This window comes from Pezoporus wallicus, unplaced genomic scaffold (assembly GCF_028554395.1).
Source record: "Pezoporus wallicus isolate ANWC-B61680 ecotype Strahan unplaced genomic scaffold, APGP_CSIRO_Pwel_v1 contig_9584, whole genome shotgun sequence".
Taxonomy (NCBI): domain Eukaryota; kingdom Metazoa; phylum Chordata; class Aves; order Psittaciformes; family Psittacidae; genus Pezoporus; species Pezoporus wallicus.
The window spans coordinates 324,057-339,725 of record NW_026640928.1 but is presented as its reverse complement, the minus strand read 5'-3'; the positions used below and the strand labels follow the sequence as shown (position 1 = coordinate 339,725).

The 15,669-nt window shown below is 36.9% G+C and overlaps 1 protein-coding gene and 1 long non-coding RNA gene across 5 annotated transcripts in view; one reads left to right on the top strand and one right to left on the bottom strand.

Annotated features, from left to right (window-relative positions):
• The first annotated feature begins 59 nt into the window (after positions 1 to 59).
• LOC130605647 (uncharacterized) overlaps positions 60 to 15,669 on the top strand; it is a 36,342-nt gene continuing 20,732 nt past the window's right edge. For 3 of the 4 annotated variants that reach the window (XR_008973753.1, XR_008973751.1, XR_008973754.1), the window contains exons 1-2: positions 1,484 to 1,962; positions 2,998 to 3,039. This is a non-coding gene — a long non-coding RNA (uncharacterized LOC130605647). Of the gene's footprint in view, positions 490 to 1,483; positions 1,963 to 2,997; positions 3,040 to 15,669 lie in introns of those variants that run through there. The other variant, XR_008973752.1, reaches the window with a different exon arrangement.
• Positions 562 to 15,669, bottom strand: part of KNTC1 (kinetochore associated 1) — a 36,032-nt gene continuing 20,924 nt past the window's right edge. The window contains exons 40-63 of the mRNA XM_057421301.1: positions 15,467 to 15,595; positions 14,629 to 14,745; positions 14,139 to 14,248; positions 13,695 to 13,905; positions 12,989 to 13,078; positions 12,510 to 12,681; positions 11,991 to 12,049; positions 11,645 to 11,861; positions 11,079 to 11,158; positions 10,065 to 10,275; positions 9,848 to 9,957; positions 9,197 to 9,246; positions 8,747 to 8,825; positions 7,946 to 8,064; positions 6,976 to 7,111; positions 6,684 to 6,779; positions 5,774 to 5,830; positions 5,331 to 5,385; positions 5,142 to 5,205; positions 4,020 to 4,149; positions 2,941 to 3,030; positions 2,272 to 2,417; positions 1,334 to 1,424; positions 562 to 1,065 (exon numbers count right to left, since the gene is read on the bottom strand). Of these exons, the coding sequence (XP_057277284.1) occupies positions 1,009 to 1,065; positions 1,334 to 1,424; positions 2,272 to 2,417; positions 2,941 to 3,030; positions 4,020 to 4,149; positions 5,142 to 5,205; positions 5,331 to 5,385; positions 5,774 to 5,830; positions 6,684 to 6,779; positions 6,976 to 7,111; positions 7,946 to 8,064; positions 8,747 to 8,825; positions 9,197 to 9,246; positions 9,848 to 9,957; positions 10,065 to 10,275; positions 11,079 to 11,158; positions 11,645 to 11,861; positions 11,991 to 12,049; positions 12,510 to 12,681; positions 12,989 to 13,078; positions 13,695 to 13,905; positions 14,139 to 14,248; positions 14,629 to 14,745; positions 15,467 to 15,595 (2,676 nt within the window). The 3' untranslated portion in view covers positions 562 to 1,008. The remainder of the gene's footprint in view (positions 1,066 to 1,333; positions 1,425 to 2,271; positions 2,418 to 2,940; positions 3,031 to 4,019; positions 4,150 to 5,141; positions 5,206 to 5,330; positions 5,386 to 5,773; positions 5,831 to 6,683; positions 6,780 to 6,975; positions 7,112 to 7,945; positions 8,065 to 8,746; positions 8,826 to 9,196; positions 9,247 to 9,847; positions 9,958 to 10,064; positions 10,276 to 11,078; positions 11,159 to 11,644; positions 11,862 to 11,990; positions 12,050 to 12,509; positions 12,682 to 12,988; positions 13,079 to 13,694; positions 13,906 to 14,138; positions 14,249 to 14,628; positions 14,746 to 15,466; positions 15,596 to 15,669) is intronic.

Here is a 15,669-nt window from a genome sequence, read left to right as displayed (position 1 = left end):
TTCTCATGCCTGCAGGGAACTTGAAGTATATTCCCTGTATGTATATACATATATATATATATAAACAGATCCCATTTTGCTAACCTTCCAATAAAACCAGAACATGAACTTTTGTCTTCTTGCAGAAGAACATTTAGTGGTGGCCTATTTACTTTGCAGTCATTGGCCTTTGTACTGTGGCTCTTTCCAGTGTGGTATATGTGCAAGAAGCTGTGCCGTATTTGTCACAAAGTTTTAAGTTCTATGGAAAACCAATAGGTTAAAGGATCAGTTAGAACCCTTACTCTGTAATAAGCTGAGTAAATAACTTCTATTCAAAATAAATCTGCTTTACCTTAGAGACCAGTGTTTCAGCCTAGTATCTCGGGGAACCTCTGGCTAACTGCTGCTTCATGCAGTTAAAACACGTGGCTATTGCTGTGTTCTGCTGCAGACATACAGAAAGAACAGAGTTGCAAAGAAAACCTTGGCATGCATTACTCAAGGAAGGTTAGTGACTGAGTGGAACAATGCCATAATTAAAAAAGGCTTATAGAATACCATAAGAACGAAATGGATACCAGAAGTCAGTTTATTTGTGCTCACTGTAGATATAATTACAATTAGAGTACAAAGTATATTTTACATCAAGTACACCATTTACAGTTTTAGAAACAGTTTACCATAATTACACAAGGTTATGTTTGTCTGAATGAAGTCTTACAGAGATGCTGACAGCAGACTTAAACATGGAGAAATACAGAAGGAAATAAACTAATCCTTCCTAAAATGAAAGTGCAGAATATGAACATTATTCTTGAATAGAAACAGGAAATTTTACTGTAAATCTAAACTGTTTCAACAGAAAGAGGATGGAGAAGAAACAGCCTTGAACAGTTAAAAAAATGTGGAAAGCTCAGGATAGCTTTTGATATAAGAGCATTGAGGTTTTAGATTAATGTTCACTGACTGTAGGAACATTCCCAATGCATGGCCCTCCTATTGCCAGCAGAGGGAGAAAAGGGTAAATCAAGACCTTATCAATGACAGTTCAAGTACAGACGTCTCTGGTCCATTCAGATACATCTGGAAGGTAAAAAAACACTATTAATAGGGCTTAGGAAAAGGGGAGAGCATCTAAAACCTGTGAAGGTACCTGAAAGCATAATGCTTCACATGGCACAGATTTGGTCCAAATAAAATGAATTATTTTAATTAAGGGATATTTTATTATATACATTTTACAAAAATAAATCAGCTAACAAGTATTTTTGCTAAAAGTTGAGTGAAATTCTTAGTGTAGAAAAACAAAAGGAGAAAGCACTACGTGAGGTACAGAAGTGGTTTGTTTTACCTTCAGAAGGTCGGATGATGGTACATCTGCCAGAGTGGGGTTTCCACATTTCTCTTGATATTCTTGAATTAGGGCTGTAGCATCATCAATGCTGTAGGAGGCAAAAGTTTATCAATTCATCAACTTAAACACCCTAAAAGGCAAAGACTACATACACTGAAGGGGAACAATAAGGTATGACCTCACATTTTTGCAGTCAGATAGCTCCTGTCATTTCCCAGTAGAGGGAAACAAGCCATGACAAGCCTAGCATTTAACCTGTGACTGCTAATAAAATCACTGTATACTACAGTTTAAACAATTATTTATTGGTTCCTGTCCCATTCTGACTGCAGAATAGCGGGTAACTCACAATACTGAGTATTTGGGGTGTGAAGTGAAAGGCTGCAGCTGTGTTCAATACCCAAGTGCTGTGAGTCACCACTGATGGATTCCTGATTAAGAACAGCCCTGCAGCAGGCTCAGCAGCAAGCTCCTTCGTTTTATTTAAGTGGAACGCAAGAGGTATTTCTAGCTCTTGAAAACCACTAATTCCTAAGTCTGGAGTACAGGCAGTTCATTTATTTTTCTCAGTGCTTGTATTGCTGAAGCTGTGACTCTTGACACCACCAAGCTGAGATCATCTGAAGGTATAGTCAAGTGATTCAAAACTGCTTTTTCAGTCAGGTTGTCCTGTTTTAACTGCATTTGATCTGATTGCCAGTCCAGGCTCTACAAATTGTTACCTTGCCTTGAATGACACTGTAAAACTCTGGCCTAAGTATGCAAAGTAGTGAGGTGTGACTCTTATTTTATTCATTTAACTTAGCACTACTTCAGAAATTCTTGGAGACTAAATACTAGGGAACCTCAATGACATAAACTGAACTAAACTAAAAGAGATTAAGCTTCTGTTACTATCAATAATGCATCACCTGTTTCACCTTTTATTAACTTACCAGTTCTTCTTTACAAAGTAATCCACCAGTTCTTTCAGTCTGTGAGTACTCATCAGTTGTTGCTTCAACAGTGGAAAATACTTCGTTTTCAAGAATTTTTCATACAGCTTCTCATTTATGATGCTGTCCAAAACCAAAGATTGGATCTGTAGATTTAAGTTTTAGTAACAAAAAACCATTAATATTTTAAACAGAAGAAATTGTACTGTTGAATGAAAAGAGCTCAGAGTTTTCTTGCTGGACTCCCATGGAGGTTACTGTTTTATTTTAGACTTTATGTTTTAGTGCTGAAAATGGCAGATTTTACAAATTAAGAAACTTGCCCTTAGGAAGGCAGCCCAAGACAAAGCAACAGAGTGCAGTTTTGTAAGCTTTTTGGCCTTTTAGAGTAAATTACCATTTACTCTAGGCATAGTGCTGCCAACAATGCTGGCCCGCAAACAGAGCAGCCTGTAACACTGCGTACATACAAGGAGTTTTTCAGTTGCACAACATAAATAAAAATGCAAACATCCATGCAAAAGTTGCTCTGTTTTACAAGTGGGCAGTATGTCAACTAATGCTTGGCAAGATCAGGGCAGAGAGGAAAAAGGGTTCTGAGTACCTTTATCTTCTTGTCTAACAAAAAGCCCCAAAGTCAAAGGCAAACAAAACATTTACTGTATTTACCTGAGAAGCAAACGCTACTACTTCTCCAGTGTTCATGTGCTCATCTATTTGTTGCAGCACAGTTTCTGCGTTACATGTCGATAAGAAGCCCTTGTAAAAGTAAGTTACAAAAAGTTATTAATCTGAGAGATTAAAGTAGAAACTCTTCCTTCAGAGCAAGTATTTGATTTATTCAGGATCAATATTTTGAATTTCTAGATACAAACAGGAAATCATTAAACCAGGTTCTGTGCTCTTTGACTGAGAGATAATACTCATAGCTTTTAACTCTCACAGGGTATTTTGTTGTAGCTAGTATAGATGATTTTGGGTTTTTGACTCGCTGCCAGCAGAACAAATATCTTGCACTAGTGCTGTAACTTGGGAAAATCTTTCTGAGCTTAACTTTAATGACTGGAAGTCTGTGAATTTGAGATGCTTTTAGTAGTGCCAGTGTGCTCCTGACAACTAATAGGAATGGCCTTCACCTGGGAGAACAATAAGCAGACCATAAATGAATGGCAACAAATGAGAGGAAACTCAAGATACATGAATAGTGAGGAAATGGCTTTAAGGCAAAAGGTTTACATTAGAACTTAGAAAGATGTTTGATATGCATTACAAGAAGTCTACGGGGCTTCCAGCTCAGCACTTTTCTGTAGTAGGATTCAGTACTTTTCCTACAGTCTGTTGTCAAACTACCCACCTGGTAGCTCATTACCAGTTACATATGTTATCATCAACTCCACACTACTCTAGCAGGTATATGGCCTAAGGCTTGTGTTTTATTGGGGCTTTTACATGAGCTTTATGTGTGGGATCCCTCCGATTCACAAAGGGCAGAGTCATATGACATGGCTGCTGAGGATGACTTGAAGCTGCTGCTTTTGCCTTAAAAAAAGGAAGTGTTCACATGATCCCTTTTAGAAGGGCAAACTCAGAGCAAAAGCCTTTGTGGATGGGAAATGCTGAGCAGCTGTCAGCAGTGATGTATTTAAACAAGCTGGAATTATATGTTACCATCCTTTACAGTCTCTCTTGAACATAACACTCTTAAATGCATTCCCTTGCACAGATAGAACACAAAACTTATTATTTACCTGAATTTGCTGTTCTCGCTTCTCAGACTGAGGGATCAGCAGCAAGCACCCCAAAGCAAAGGCTGGAAGGTCCAGCTGTGCATATTGTTTAGCTATTCCAATGACATCCAAGTCAGCTAGAACAGGACACCTTCACAAGAAGATTAGGAATGATATATAAAAAGTTGTCAACATATATATGTATGTGATTTTTAAGCCAGATAGGGCAATAGAATTTTACTTCATCTTTTCAGAAACAGCCAAGCTATGGGAGTTGAAGTTTCATGCAGTACAAATGCATGACAATTTTCTATCTCTTTCTCTCCTCCTTCTCTTTCAAACAGCCAAGGCCCTGTTTTGAGGGGAAGTGCTGGCCAACTGCCCAGAGTAGTGCTTTGGTACATATGTATATGCACAGTGGTATAGGTATGTTCTTCAGCTGGATCCTTTTCCAGTGTTTCCTGTCTAACCTTTCAAGTTGGGCCTTCTGAGCTCATCCTTCTCTTGAGCAAGTCAGGACATTGTGGTGAATAAGATGATTTATTGTGTTTTGTTTTTTAAATAGTAAAGGCAGCGCAGAACTGGTTTATGTACAGTGTTTTGGCACATTCATGCCATAGGTTAAGTGCATTTATAGATGTGCAGCTATTAGATTTTTGTCATGTCTTTGTAGGAAAATTAATTCTTTCTCTCATGCACTCCGTGTTAGTGTTTTAGGAAATACGCTAGTTTGTGGGCTAAGAAAGAGATTAAGTGGGGTTGGGTCTGAGTCCTTTAAAAATGTCAGGACAGGAACAGCTATCCCTCATGGGGCAGACTGGGCAGATAAATTTGTTTTTAGCAGCCTGTGCTGCTGGTTCCGAGTCCCAGTTCAGAGAGCAAGCAGTTCCCAACACAGTTAGACCAACCAAGGTACTGAGTTGCAGCATGTGCTACCAACAGCTGGCAGCCAAGCACTGAATTTCTGTATAGGTGTGGCGTGATCCTGTGCTTCCCCCACAAGAGGCAAAACATTCTTACTCATGACTAAGGTTCCCTGGTTTTCAGAGTAGCTTTGCATGTTTCAGGGGGACTGTTAGATGAGAAATTGAATGAGCATTCCCCCTCAAATGAATACAAATGTGGACGTCAGTATTTACTTACTTGAGCAGAATCACAAAAGACTCGCAACATTCCTCTAACTGTTTAGGACTCGGTGGACATGAAGCTAAGAAATAAAGAAAACATGATAAAGTCTATGTGTGTATATGTATATATATATATATATATATATAAATAAAAATAAATATCTCCAAGTTACTACATAAGCCTGATAGCCAACATCAACCCTACCTGTAAGAAATGGTGACAGAACCACACTTCTCCAAGCTCGGCTAAAGTTGGGAATCTGTTGACAACAAAGTATTAAGGTAGTAGCCAAATACAGTTGTAACTAAGCATACAGGTAAACACAGACATCCTGACCCACTGTGGGTGGAAGAAGCCAGTCAATTTTCTTTTTATCCTGGATGAATTATTCTCATAGTCTGAGATTTAGCCATATTGTGACTGATGGCAACACTACAAAACCCTCCAGGTCAGGGTTTACTGAGGAAACCACAAATGCAAAACGTGCTATTTCAGTGATTAATAACAGTGCTCATCTGCATATTGCATTGTCATAAAAAGAATGATTCACAAAGAATCTTTTCATGCATAACACTTCATGGCACAGATGCTGCCATTCACATATGCACACAGGATGCTAAATCCCTGTTAAGTGAAGAAAAACTTACCTCCCATAATAAATGAATCCCAGTAATTGCTATCAAAACTCTTCTTAAATATTGAATCTTAAAAAAAAAAACAAAACCCAACTTCATTATAAAATCCTACAGTGCTTTTGAAGGTTTGGTGATAATCTACAGAATTGCATAGTACTTGTTTGCAGACTGAAAACTTAAAGTTCCTTTGGGAGGACTAACCGATGCATATGGAAATATGGTTTATAGTTCAGTAACTTATCACAAGCAGTAGCAGCATATGTTGTCTCAGTAAATACCCAAGATTTCTGTTAGTCTTAATACAATTGGTGCTGAAAATTGATGATCCCACCTTCCTTGCTATTAGTACTTAAATCTCATTAGATTACAACTGGCTTCAATAGCTGCTCATAATACAGCCACGTTGCCAGACACATCTGTTACCTCCTTAGGCTGTAGCAACGTTACATAAAGTTTAACGGTGAGAGGTAATTAAGATTCTGAGTGACAAAAATCAGGATTACTATTTAGCAGGGATGATACTTTTGGGCATGTGTACGTACACACATCTATATACATAAACACACAGTTTGTATATACATAATTGCACACAAAAATATGCAAATGTTGCAAATTTATAATAATATGAATAAATATTTCAGTTATCCTAGGACTTGCTCTTGCCATCTGAAAGGTTTTTTTAAAAAAAACAACAAAACAGAACAATTTAAGATAAAAAATTCTCAAGCAGTACTGCTAAAACACACATTCCTCAAAGCTTCATCCATTCAGTATCCAAGAGCCCAAAGTAACCATGTAAATTATCAGTAATTGTTCAGAGTATGTTTGTAATTTATCTGTTTTCCCATTCTTTAGAAATCAGTGGATAAAAAAAGCCTTTTCCTCACCTTGCTGCAGAACTTCATGCTTAAAAATTCCTTACCATATTGAAACTCTGAAGTTTCTGTAGTAGGCCATTCCACAGTTGGGTATCGTATACTTTATATTCTAGACTAAGTTCTGCCACCAATCTGACAGCCTAAAGGAGGGCAAGGACACACTGTATTTTAACGTACATTCATGATCAGCAAACCTGTACTGCTTGTCATCACATCAAAGGTTGGGGTCTTTTTTTGTCCCTCTGAAAGAGGGGAGTATTTGGGAGAGTGCATACTCACTGGTATTTTACATTTTACGCATGTAACAAACAATCACAAAGGATTTAAAAATCATACCGTGGGTTCATGACTGTGATTCTTCCATAGTCCTTTTATCATTCCTTCCTTAGGACTGTTATGAAATGATTCAAAAGTATATGGAATATTCAAGATTTCAAACTCTGCCAGGTAAATGAAGCATTTTAGAAAATACCTGTTAAAAAAGTCGTCCCCCCCCAACACCAGGAATTAATGACTGTTACAGAGATTATTATAATTTACATAATCAGGCTCAGGATAATATTGGGAAAGTGTTCTGTTGCTTAAAAGGAAGAAAGGAAAAATAATGTATTTTAAGATTTTAATGAAGTAAAAGACTTTCTGGTAATTGCTTAGGGAAACCTCATTCACCTGCAGACTGGATGGCTTGGATCAGCTCTGAAGATAAACCAGTTACTGTAACTCTTGCAACTCAAATGTCATCCATGCACAGTGACTGCATGCTTACAGAATCCCTTGCACAGCTATGTGGTGTGAGGAACTCTGAAATGCTCAATTTCCATGAAAAAGGCCTAATTCCAGATTATCAGCGTAGAAACTCCATGCTAGGTATTTTCTAAGTTAATTCTACAGATAGTCTCAAAGTAACAACATTTTGCTGTTGGGGTTTTGCTTCCTTATTTTTGCAGAGGAATATGTCTTTGCAGGATGACCAGTTCTGATTTATATGATTATGACGTATATGGGTGGGAGAAAATGCTTCAGTCACTAGAGAAGTCACTGCAATCTATGCAAAATGGAGCAAGATATTTCCCATGTAAATGTCATATTACTTCCAGGTTTACAAATTAGGACTGTGATGCACTTGATTACATTACAGTGAAGTTAAAAGATCTAATTCTGCTCTTCAGAAATACAATTTAAAAGCTCAAAAAACAGATTAGTAAAAAAGAATTCTCCAAATATCATGTATTTTTTTTTTCCAAGGGCTGTTAAAGACCAACAAAACGTCATTATTAAGGAACACCTTAAGGAAAATTCTTCTTACTTTACTTTCTCGATGTTTTTTTTGAAGAGTGATGCCACAGTGTTGGTATCTGCCAAGTAGAGCAGACACTTAAGTGCTCTGCTCCTGTGAGCAAATGTCAGCTGAGAATCACCAATTGGCTGAGAGGGGAAGAAAAAACCACAGTGAAAAGTCACAACAATTGGTTGAACAACTAGAAAGAGGGTTGTACATGTTTACTACATGTTTATTATGATCCTTACTAAGATGGTTTTGATTCATTTAGTGGAAATCATGCTAAATAACAGCTTGGTTCACATTTAACTTTTATACTAATCAGACTATTTGTCAAGTTCAAAGTTTGCTGCTAAACGAGGTAGTTTTCTAGATTTAAGACTATTAATGCAGACAAGTAAAGTATCAGTGACATATAGTATCACAAATACATTTAGTAAGTGTGAAAGACTGAAGGTTAAGGTTCTACTAAAACAATTTTACCACTCTGCTTTAATTCCATCCACATTTAGCCAAGGTATCACACCAGCTTAAGCACATTCTAGAAAAACATTTAATTAAGTTATTTTCAGATATTATCAGCAATAAGCTTAGAAAACCAGAGTTCAAGGGCTGCTCTTGACAGCCAATAACAAAATTCAATGAACACCTCAGTTCTACTCCAAAGATGGGGAGAAAAATAGAGCTCATACAGACACATAAACTGTCTAAAACACAGATACAGAGGCCTTAGGTTGAAACCTGTGCAGTTAAGCAGACAACACTTGATCTTAATAAGAGGTAAAAATTTCAGAATTAGCAAGCTAAAGTAAGAATTTAGGAACTTACAGATGTAGCAGATGTTGTAATTGCAAAAAGCAGTCTTGAACTGTAATCCATTGGGCGAGACTGAAGTAGGTAGATAACTCTGCAAGAATGCATTTGGTTTTAATACAAGTGTAGCATCACAACTAAAATAAATCTATCAATACTCATTCAAATATAAATATATTTCAGAATATACGTAAAAAAGAGATTAGGGATAACAGATTGCAGGGATATAGAAAATGAGGAGAAAACCTCCAAAGAGCTACTCTTAATCACTTACTTATGTCTGTAAGTTACTGTGAATGGCGCTTCATTGCGTAAGTATTTGATGATTCAAAACTGATGTCACCAGAAAGTAAAAATACAACCACAACAGTGAGTTCTGAATCACAGTATCGGGTTTCTTTAAAAAGCCAGATACAGTTAAACTTGCCAGTTAACAAGAATATTACATGTAAGACAGCACAGTACCTTCGGAGTTCTTCATCTTCCTGTGCACCTCCAAAGATTTCTTGAGTTTTCTTTAGAAAGACATGAAAATGTAGTTGTGAGAATTTTCTAAATTGTTTGGATAAATAAAGGGGTCATATTTTTGCTTAAGCCCTGTCTTCAAAGCTGGGCTCCTCTGCTAATGCCGCCAAGGAAAGGAATACTGGTTTTATCAGTCCTTTATTTGTTGGCAGCCAACACCATTTCCCAGCCTGCTACCTGGTATTCTGAAGCAAAGGCCTTCTCCCTGCCCTTTCTCACCCAGCTGTATGCTGCAGAGACAATAGCTAATTCTGTTAGCAACAGGAGAGGATCATTCTCTTTCCAGTTCTAAAAATCAGTGTTTGTTGATGCTGATATATTTACCCCTCCTCTACTCTGGCTAAACAGCCTGACTGTAGCACCAAAGATAAGATTTTAATCTCTATACAGAAAGAAGGGAAAGTATTTCAAATCCTTCTCAGTAGACACAGCAGTGTGAAACAGTGTTAGAAAAGTACTGACGTTGTTAGTAGTCTGAACTCAGGTGCATCTTAAATAGATTCATGAGTCTTTTGAACAAAAGATTAATATATACATATTCTATGTAATTGGTCACTTTTCTCCAAACCCAAACCTCCTGTGCTGACTTACTTCTGAGGGCAGTATATTCGGACACAGCCATTTATCCAGCAGTTTATCCCATATTTTGTTCATGTCCAAATCATTAATTTCAGCTATCTCCTTAGCTGCCATATGGATATCTACATAAATAGGGAGAGACAATATATTTACAAACTAGTAAATGCTTGCTTAGCATTTTTTGAAGAACTTCATTTTGCTCCTTGGAAACTTGATTATGGACTCTCACCTGGATAATCTCTGCCAGTTGGATTTTGGATCCTTTGGTCTATACTGTGGTGTTCATACAGTAAAGTGATAAGGTTTGCTGGCTTCCCAACAGACTTTAAATGTTCTGCAGTGTTCAGGTGATGTGTTACTAGAATATTTTCTGTTGCTGATCGCTTATACTGCATATGCAATTTCTTCTGTAGGACTTCCACTTTTTCATGAGAGTCATCCTTTAGCAAAACACCACAGTTTTATATAAAACAACCTCCTTTTACTCAAAAGCACTAGAAAATTCATCTTTTTATAATCTAAAACAGTGAGCTGAGTAGCAAGATCTGTTCTTCAGATGTGTCCTCATACCTCTACCTATAGGTATTTTTTTCTGTGAATAGACAGTATTGGCCATCCTACTCTAGCAGGAAAAAGCCAATTAAGATAAGTACCACGTACACCAGTATGTAAAATTAAGACATTCTGAGGTAAGATGGAAAAGGAAAAAGATTTAATATTAAATCTGGGCTGCTAGAATTAGTTTCGTTTGGCAGAACGCTACTCAGAGATGTGACTAAGAGTCAAAGAACTACTTCGTGTTCATTGTGTCTCAACAACCCCATAGCAAGTTTGATATTTATAAGCAAGACTGAGAGTCACCTTTCCCTATCAACCATGTAAAAACAAGCCAGAGAGTCAGGCCAAAGTAGATTTTCTTTCTATGTACTACTAAAAATAGCTAAAGAATCTTGGAACTCAAAACAAAAATCAGTAATGCCACTGATCTAACAGTTGAACAGATTCCAACTCATTCTTCCGAAGCAAGAAAAATGCACCCAACAGGAGAAAGAACATATTATTCATCCTTAAAACCCTCTATTATTTGTCCAGCCTTCAGGAACTGTAAGCCTATTTTTTGCTAGGTTGTGAAAAGGAGACTCTTACAGGAGAGAGGGTTGGTTATGGTACAATTTACACACCACAATCCAAGCCACTAACATAAGTACCCAACTATACTACAACAGTCTTGCAAGCAGTTTACCATTAACTTAGCTGTAGTGTTCTTTAGCCATTTCTCAGTTAGATGGAGACAGAATTTCAGTGCTTGAATATGGTCAGGACCTTTTTTAAAGATAAAAAGAAAGGGGGGAAGGAAGTAAACAACGTAAGTTTTCATTAATCCTTTCTAGAGTATACAGTATATCTGTTTTATTTCAAAGAACTAAAAATAATTAGATGCTATTTAAAGTATTAGGTAAGATCTTGTGCCTAGAGAGAAAAAAAAAAAAAAAACAAAACCCAACTGTTTGGAATAAGTTAACAGAAAAGCTGAAATATTTGCTTTTGCTGGAAAACTTGTCCGAAGGTGGTAGGAACATGCAGAAACTTTCAGCAAGACAACACAGCTTAAAAAGAGTAAGAAAAGGATTTAAGAGTGCTGCTGCGTTATAGAATAGCTGTTCAAAATTGGATGTAGGAGACAAATGCATTTTTATTCTCGGGCTTCCCAGGGTTTTATCCAACACTGAACAAATGTTTGGTCACAGGCTTCAGACCTATCCTTTTCCTCCCATTACTTCACCCCTCAAGTCATCGCATGCACCTCACCTGTTGGAAATTCTTGTGCCATCTTGTGAGCAATAGCTACAGCCCATTCTGGGTTAACTATGGACAGCAGATATGACTGGATGGTCTGCAAGGTTTTAGCTGTTTCCTTGCTAACAATGGATGTATATCCAGTGTTTCTCATTTCATATATTTTTGGTTTCAGTTTCTTTTCAAAGACATGTTGAGCTGCAGACATGTGTAAGGTATCCAGGGAAACCTAGAAAAACATTGAAGTAGATTTGCCAGAAGTTCTATAGTGAGGCCAAAATAATGGAAAAGAAAGAAGCTGTTTTTTCGGGGGGGGGAGATTGATCTTGAAATAAATTCTTTGAGGATGCTACTTTACCTTCATTAGTTTGGTAATCAGCAGAAGTGTTGGGAAGGATTCCTCACTGAGCTCTGCAGCTGAAAGGAAAAAGATGTATGATAGTGTCACACAGGTATGGTAGTGTCACAGTCCAATTCTGCTTTATCTATGAAATTAAGTACTTTCAGTTTATTGTTAGATTCAGACTTCCATTGGGAAAGACTATAATCCTAATTATCCCCAGTGGCCTGGGAAGGGGGGTACACGTGTTACTTTAGTCACTGAAAGGTCGTAAGAAAGTATTTGAGGACAGAATTCTGCACTGTATACGTTGTTTTAGCTCCACTCAAAGCCAGTTATCTTACCAGTAGCAATTTAGGAGCACAAATGCTTTCAGGAAATAGTTGGGATGAAAGCTGCATTAGTAAAGAATACAATGAATATAAAACATATATGGTAGAACTCTGAAGTTCACAAATGGCAGAGAAAGGGAATTATACATCTATCTAGCCACAAAAAATACTGAACCTATAATTAAAAAAAACTATAAAAAATTACCTATAATATTCCAGAAGCATTGTGCAGTTCTAAAGAATATCAGATGAAAGGGCAGTCTGGTTTGAGCAGCTGGAGATAAGGGAATCACGTGCTCTAAAACATACTGGTGTTCTAGGTCTACAGGTGAGGAAATTCTTTTATAAGATTCCAGATGTTTGAGGAGACTCAAGGCCTAGGGAAGAAGGAAAAAAAAAAGTAAGGAAAAAACCCAAGGAAAAGGCAAAAATGCCATAAGATTTCTGTATTTCTACCTGCTTCCCCCCAGTAAACATGCCTAAATCCTGGAGGTATTTGGGGTTTTGGGCAGAGTTAGTACATATTGGTGGAGTTTTCATCCCTGCTATGAGCCATTGCTGAGAAACAACTAGAGATGACTATTTCTTGAATGCTATTTCTGAATGAGAACTATGCTAATAAATAGAGAAAACAGAATATAGATGCCATTAGCAAGGTAATAGCAAGGTAATATCTTGACGTACCTGGTTCAGCTGGATACTGGTGTTCTTCTCATCAGCATTTTGTATCACTTTCAGGACAATTTCGATAGTTTCATAGTCATAAGGATCAAGCTGTTCAAAATAATGATCTATTTTATAAGATCTTATCTTGAATTGTCTTGGAAAAACATACAACTGAGTTAACTTTTCCCCATTTTAATACCAACTATATTGGTTTTTCAGCATTATGTTAATAGAAGCACCACAACATACTTCTCTAAAACAAAAGACTTCCACTTCATAATCCTAATGCCTAAAAAAACTGTCCTCCCCCCCCAAAAAAAGAAAATCCCCAAATCCAACCAAACAAAAAAGACCCAACCAAGATGTACGTTATCTGCCCCCATCTCTTCTTCCTGTAGCTCTTTGAATTATTTCCAGTGTGCTGAAACTTAGAAATTACTTTTTTCCTTTGATTATTTTCAGGTTGTTGTTTTAAGGGAGGTTGGGAAGAAAGCCTCTACCTGTCTTTAAAGAAAATTAGATGTGTTGTCTATTTTTATTCCCCTAGAGAAGTAGAAAACCAAACGTTAACATTTAAATCCTCTAGGAAAACTAGAAAAAAATATAACCTTCTAGTATTTCTGTGTTGCTATTAATGTGTCATTCAAGTGACATGCAGCATTTGAGGCTAGATACATACTCCAGGGATTCTTTGTTTTGGTGTGTTGTTTTTATATTGTTTTACCTTGTACAATATTCCACTGAGGCTGATGACCAGCTCTTCCGTGCTTTTCAGCAGAGGAATTATTTCCAGTGCTCTAGCTAGTAAGGTGGAATGAGGTTGCTTCACCCTGCATTCTGCAGAGTCATCTTCAATGTGATTTGTATTAGCATTCTGGAGAAGAAGTGTCTCAATGCAAAGCTGCAGTGCGGCATCACTGTCCAGGTTGAAAGTACTGGAAGAGGACAGAGTATTATTTTCCCTACGACCTTTAGTGTCATCAAGGTGCTGATTTCCTTATGAATAATTCACCAGGGAATGTATTCTGAATAATACTAAAAAAAACACCCCAACAAACGGAGCAATTTACATATTACATGAACTAGGATCTATTTAAACCCAAATAGATTTCAGAATGGTTATTAGTACAGCAACAATTAAACACAATTGATTTGCTTCAGTTCTTACCTGCAGTAATTCAATATGAGATCTGTGTCTGCTTTTGGATTTTGTACCAGTGTTCTTATGAGCTCCTTTTTCCTTATTGATGGTTGTCTAAAGACAGTCTCAAAGGAAATCTGCACATAAACAAACATTTTTATCTCCTTTCCAAAGATGTCTTTTAGATAATATCCAGTCTAATTCCTACATAGTCAACCTTTTATGTTATCTTTACTTTCAGACACTTTTAGAGCAGGAAAAAACTGCATTTGCTGACTATGCCCTGTGCCAAATAATACTTAAGCACTTAAAATTTCTTTTATAGTACCCTTAGTTATTGTATTTCTTGGTTTCTGAGGTTTATTTAAGCAGACAATCAGAATGAAAAATTAAAACCAAAACCCCCACTGATATTTGAATAGGAAATGTGTTTAAAAATCACAGTGCATCTCAGAATATACGCATATTTATCAGTTAATAAAACCCTAACACAAATCAACTAATCACTCAAACTTACACCAAGTTTACCAAGTTGGATACCCCACTCTGCATCAATAACCAGTTCCTGGAACTTCTTTTTTAATTCAGCTTCATCAGACTGGTTAGCAAGCTGTGCTCCAATCAGAGCCACTGCCTGAAAGGAGCGAGAAGGGAAGTAAACACAGATATAATAAATAATCTGAAAATTGAGTCTAAGTCCTTAGAGGAACTTAAAACAACTTGTAGGTGATCACATAACTATGTAAAATGAAAATAAGCCTCACAGAGGTAGTATAAGCATTATCCCTCCTCCTGAGCTGGCAGTTTGAAGCTACTTGAAAAACGAATTTATTTCTCAGAAATATTTTGTTACTATTGCACTAGGGAAACTAATACAAAAGGTATTTTTAGACACCTGGTTTTCTCCAAATCTATGTCACTCTCCCCATTTCTTCATTATGCTTTGCTTCCCACATTCCTTTATATTTTAATAGATGTATTTATTTATTCATTCCACTCTTGACAACTGCTGTCAGAGAACAATTTCTTCAAAATACAACATAGGTATAAATTATGATAGGACCCGAAATAACCAATTTCAAGCTTTGGAATAAGTCATGGTGAGGTAACTTATTGTTTGGACTTCCATCATGCCAGCTATTCAGAACACCTGCCTGCACATAATCTTACATTGTGGTAAAGAGGTAGCATCTCTCTCAGTGAAACCCTATAAAAAAGGAACTTGTTGAAACTGCTGTACCCCTTGCTATGCCCTTAATAGTGCTAAACTATTACACTTCCATATGATATTGCTGATGTCTTTTAAAAGAACCATTCTCCATTTGCTGAAGAAATGCATTGCCTTGTGGATTTACCAAGATTTTTCTGTAATTTTGCCATGTGTTGTTTATGACATCCCACAGCTTATTGAACATGTCTTCCTTGGGCAAAACTGTGCAATATCCCAGTGCTAGGTCCTGATCTATGAGACGACAGTTGAACACCTGTGTGTTAGGGAGGAAAGAAAAAAAACAAACCAAAACAACAAGTTATTTTAATAGGTCTCTGTATGAAGTAT